At 34.2% G+C, this 2,679-nt stretch overlaps 1 protein-coding gene across 1 annotated transcript; it reads right to left on the bottom strand.

Moving 5' to 3' along the window:
• Window positions 1–230: 230 nt before the first annotated feature.
• On the bottom strand, window positions 231–1,545 carry LOC122004131 (putative germin-like protein 2-1). Its single transcript, XM_042559061.1, has 3 exons — window positions 1,425–1,545; window positions 731–1,317; window positions 231–335 (listed from the first exon to the last, which is right to left on the bottom strand). Exons 1-3 carry the CDS (start codon window positions 1,543–1,545, stop codon window positions 231–233), a joined length of 813 nt encoding a protein of 270 aa, XP_042414995.1.
• Between the last annotated feature and the right edge of the window lie 1,134 nt (window positions 1,546–2,679).

Raw genomic sequence — 2,679 nt, 5'->3', positions numbered from 1 at the left:
AGTTTCTCCACAATTAGTGCCTCTAATACCCATATCTTATTGTTTCCAAGGAAAATCTGCAGCTTTTTCCCTGACCTCATTTATTGTTACATGTTAATCACAATAGTTCATCTCATTCAACTTCTAACATTGTCACAGTAAACATAGGAGGCATTCTTTTGGGTGTTCTACAAGTCCAGGCATTGAACTATAACATGAAAAACATTCTCCTTAATCTTGCTTTCTCTGTATCAGAGATCGCCAGTGTTTTCAACAAAATTGACCTCCTTCTTATTCAGTCCATCAAAATTTGCTAAAAGATCGAACTCATTGCTTGAATATCTCCTTGGGATATGCTGCAATGTATATTTTTAAGCATATTTTCTACCTATGTCATGTAGAGAAGGTAAAAAAAGAAAAGGAAAAAAAATGAATTTAATAGAATACTTTCAAAGCTCATGGCAATACAGCTTCATGAAAAAAATCACTTTAGAATATAGTTTTATTTTGTCATCTGACAACCACATTTAAATTAACTAAATTGTGAATTTGTGAGATCTCTTGGGAGAAATAGCAAAAAAGTAGTTTTTTTAAACAATTAAGGGTGAACAAAGTTCAACTAGAACATACTAAAGGGATTGCCAAATATATGTAATGAGTTGAGCTAACATTAGAATACTGACCTGTGCATGATGTTTTTAGTATGCAAGTAAATTAACCCATTCAAAATATGACGGGTAAAATTGCGCACCACTGATTCAGTCATAGCTCCTATCAAGCTAATTGTTGTATCCATCCAGAACTGAGCTTGACGTCGATCGACAGTCTTTTGATCGACGCAAAATGCCTTAGCGAGAACTTCATCAGATATGGGGGTTTTTGAGCCAAAAACTACATTGGCAATGATTATGGTACCAGAGTTTTGGCTACTTAGAGCAGCGATTGCAACAGCTCTTGTATGGCCACGGTTGAATTGGAAGTGGACAAGGCCTTGAGGGAACACAAACACATCAACCTTCTTCAGAATGTTGGTGAAAAGGCGGTTGGTTTGGCCGATGTTGGATGTCACAAAACCAACATAGAGCTCTCCTTCTAGCACGGTTAGGATCTCAGTGGCGCGAGGGTGAGTGTGGGGTGGGTTGAGTCCACGAGGGATGAAGTCGATGCGAGCCATAGAGACGCCGAGGCTGTTGAGCCCAGGAATTGTATTCACATTGACTGCACGGGCGTTGGAGCCTAGCTTGTTTATGGTGTTGCCGGGCTTGTAGAGGCCAAAGGCAAAGAAGTCTTCGGCTTTCACGCCATCCATGCTCTTGCAAACGAATCCATTGACAAGCACTACAAATCAAGGAACTATTGAATAAAATTTAGACGAGCCACTCGATGGAAAGATTGACAACTAAATTAAATTAACCAAGGGAGAAGAAGTTATATATAATATAAACCTTTGGAGCTGTTATCGGCGACGCAAAAGTCTTGAAGTGGACTAGGATCAGATGCCCATACTACACGAGAGGTAGACAAAGCATGGAGAGCAACAAAAATTAGATGAATTTTAGCTTTCATCTTAGTTAATTTTAGCTTTTATACAGAATAGGTTAGAGGAAAGGGATATATAAAGAATAAGGTTTGAAATAATCTTTATAAATATTGTATAGTTCAAACCCACGTACTGTTGCCTTACCAAAAAATATTGTATAAAATTTTTCATACCGATACCGTACCGAAATTTCGATATACCGAAATTTTGATATCCATATTGTTCAGAGTAAATTTTCGATATCAGTGCGGTATATCAAAAATTTCGTTAAAAATCGTATATCGATACTAATACTGAAAATTTCGGTATAGTATAATACCGTACCAAAATTTTTGGTATACCGTAAAATCGATATAATTCGATAAATTTTAATATGGTTTGTACGGTATACCGAAATTTCGATATTTTTCCTCACCCCTATCAGTTCTTAAACTCTATCTTCTATCTCTTCGTAATAATTCATAATAAGTAACAAACAATAGGGACCTAATGTGAAGCTTGATCCTCTTTAAAATCTAACTAATTCAATAAAACAAACTACGAAATAAACAAGTAATTTGCATCTCCTTTATGAAAAAATAATAAATCTAAATCTATATAAAATGAATTGTGAAAAAAAAGAGACATCATAAATTTATTAAAACCTGTAAAATTCACAAGATGGTCTTCAGTGACATGGTATTTAAAAAATATATTAAAAAGACATAAAATTATAAGAGTCAGATCATGAAAATATGATCAGAAAAGGAACTATAGCCATTGCTAGGAAATTCCTCTTTTTTTTCTCCTCTCATTTGACTGTCTTGCAATCACATAATTCAACTGTTCCCAATAAGACAATTCGTAATCAGGAAATAAATTAAAAGCATTCTAAAACCTACTTTCTCTCTATATAAACCTATTGAGATTGCATTGCATTCACCATCAGAATTGCTAGCTCAGCTCAGTGATACAATTTATCAAAAACATGGTTGTTAAATTGCTCCTCGTCGCAAAGATTTATTAATCAAATAAACAAGTGTTCATGTATATAAATGCATGGTTTACTATTCACAATTCTTTTTTCATTTCATTCGATTGATTTAATCAATTAAAATTTCATTTTCTTTTGCTTTTATAGAGGAACAGTAACATTTACTATTTCTTCGTTTAATCGATTA

This window comes from Zingiber officinale, chromosome 7B (assembly GCF_018446385.1).
Source record: "Zingiber officinale cultivar Zhangliang chromosome 7B, Zo_v1.1, whole genome shotgun sequence".
Lineage (NCBI taxonomy): Eukaryota > Viridiplantae > Streptophyta > Magnoliopsida > Zingiberales > Zingiberaceae > Zingiber > Zingiber officinale.
This window is presented reverse-complemented; position numbering and strand designations above follow the sequence as displayed.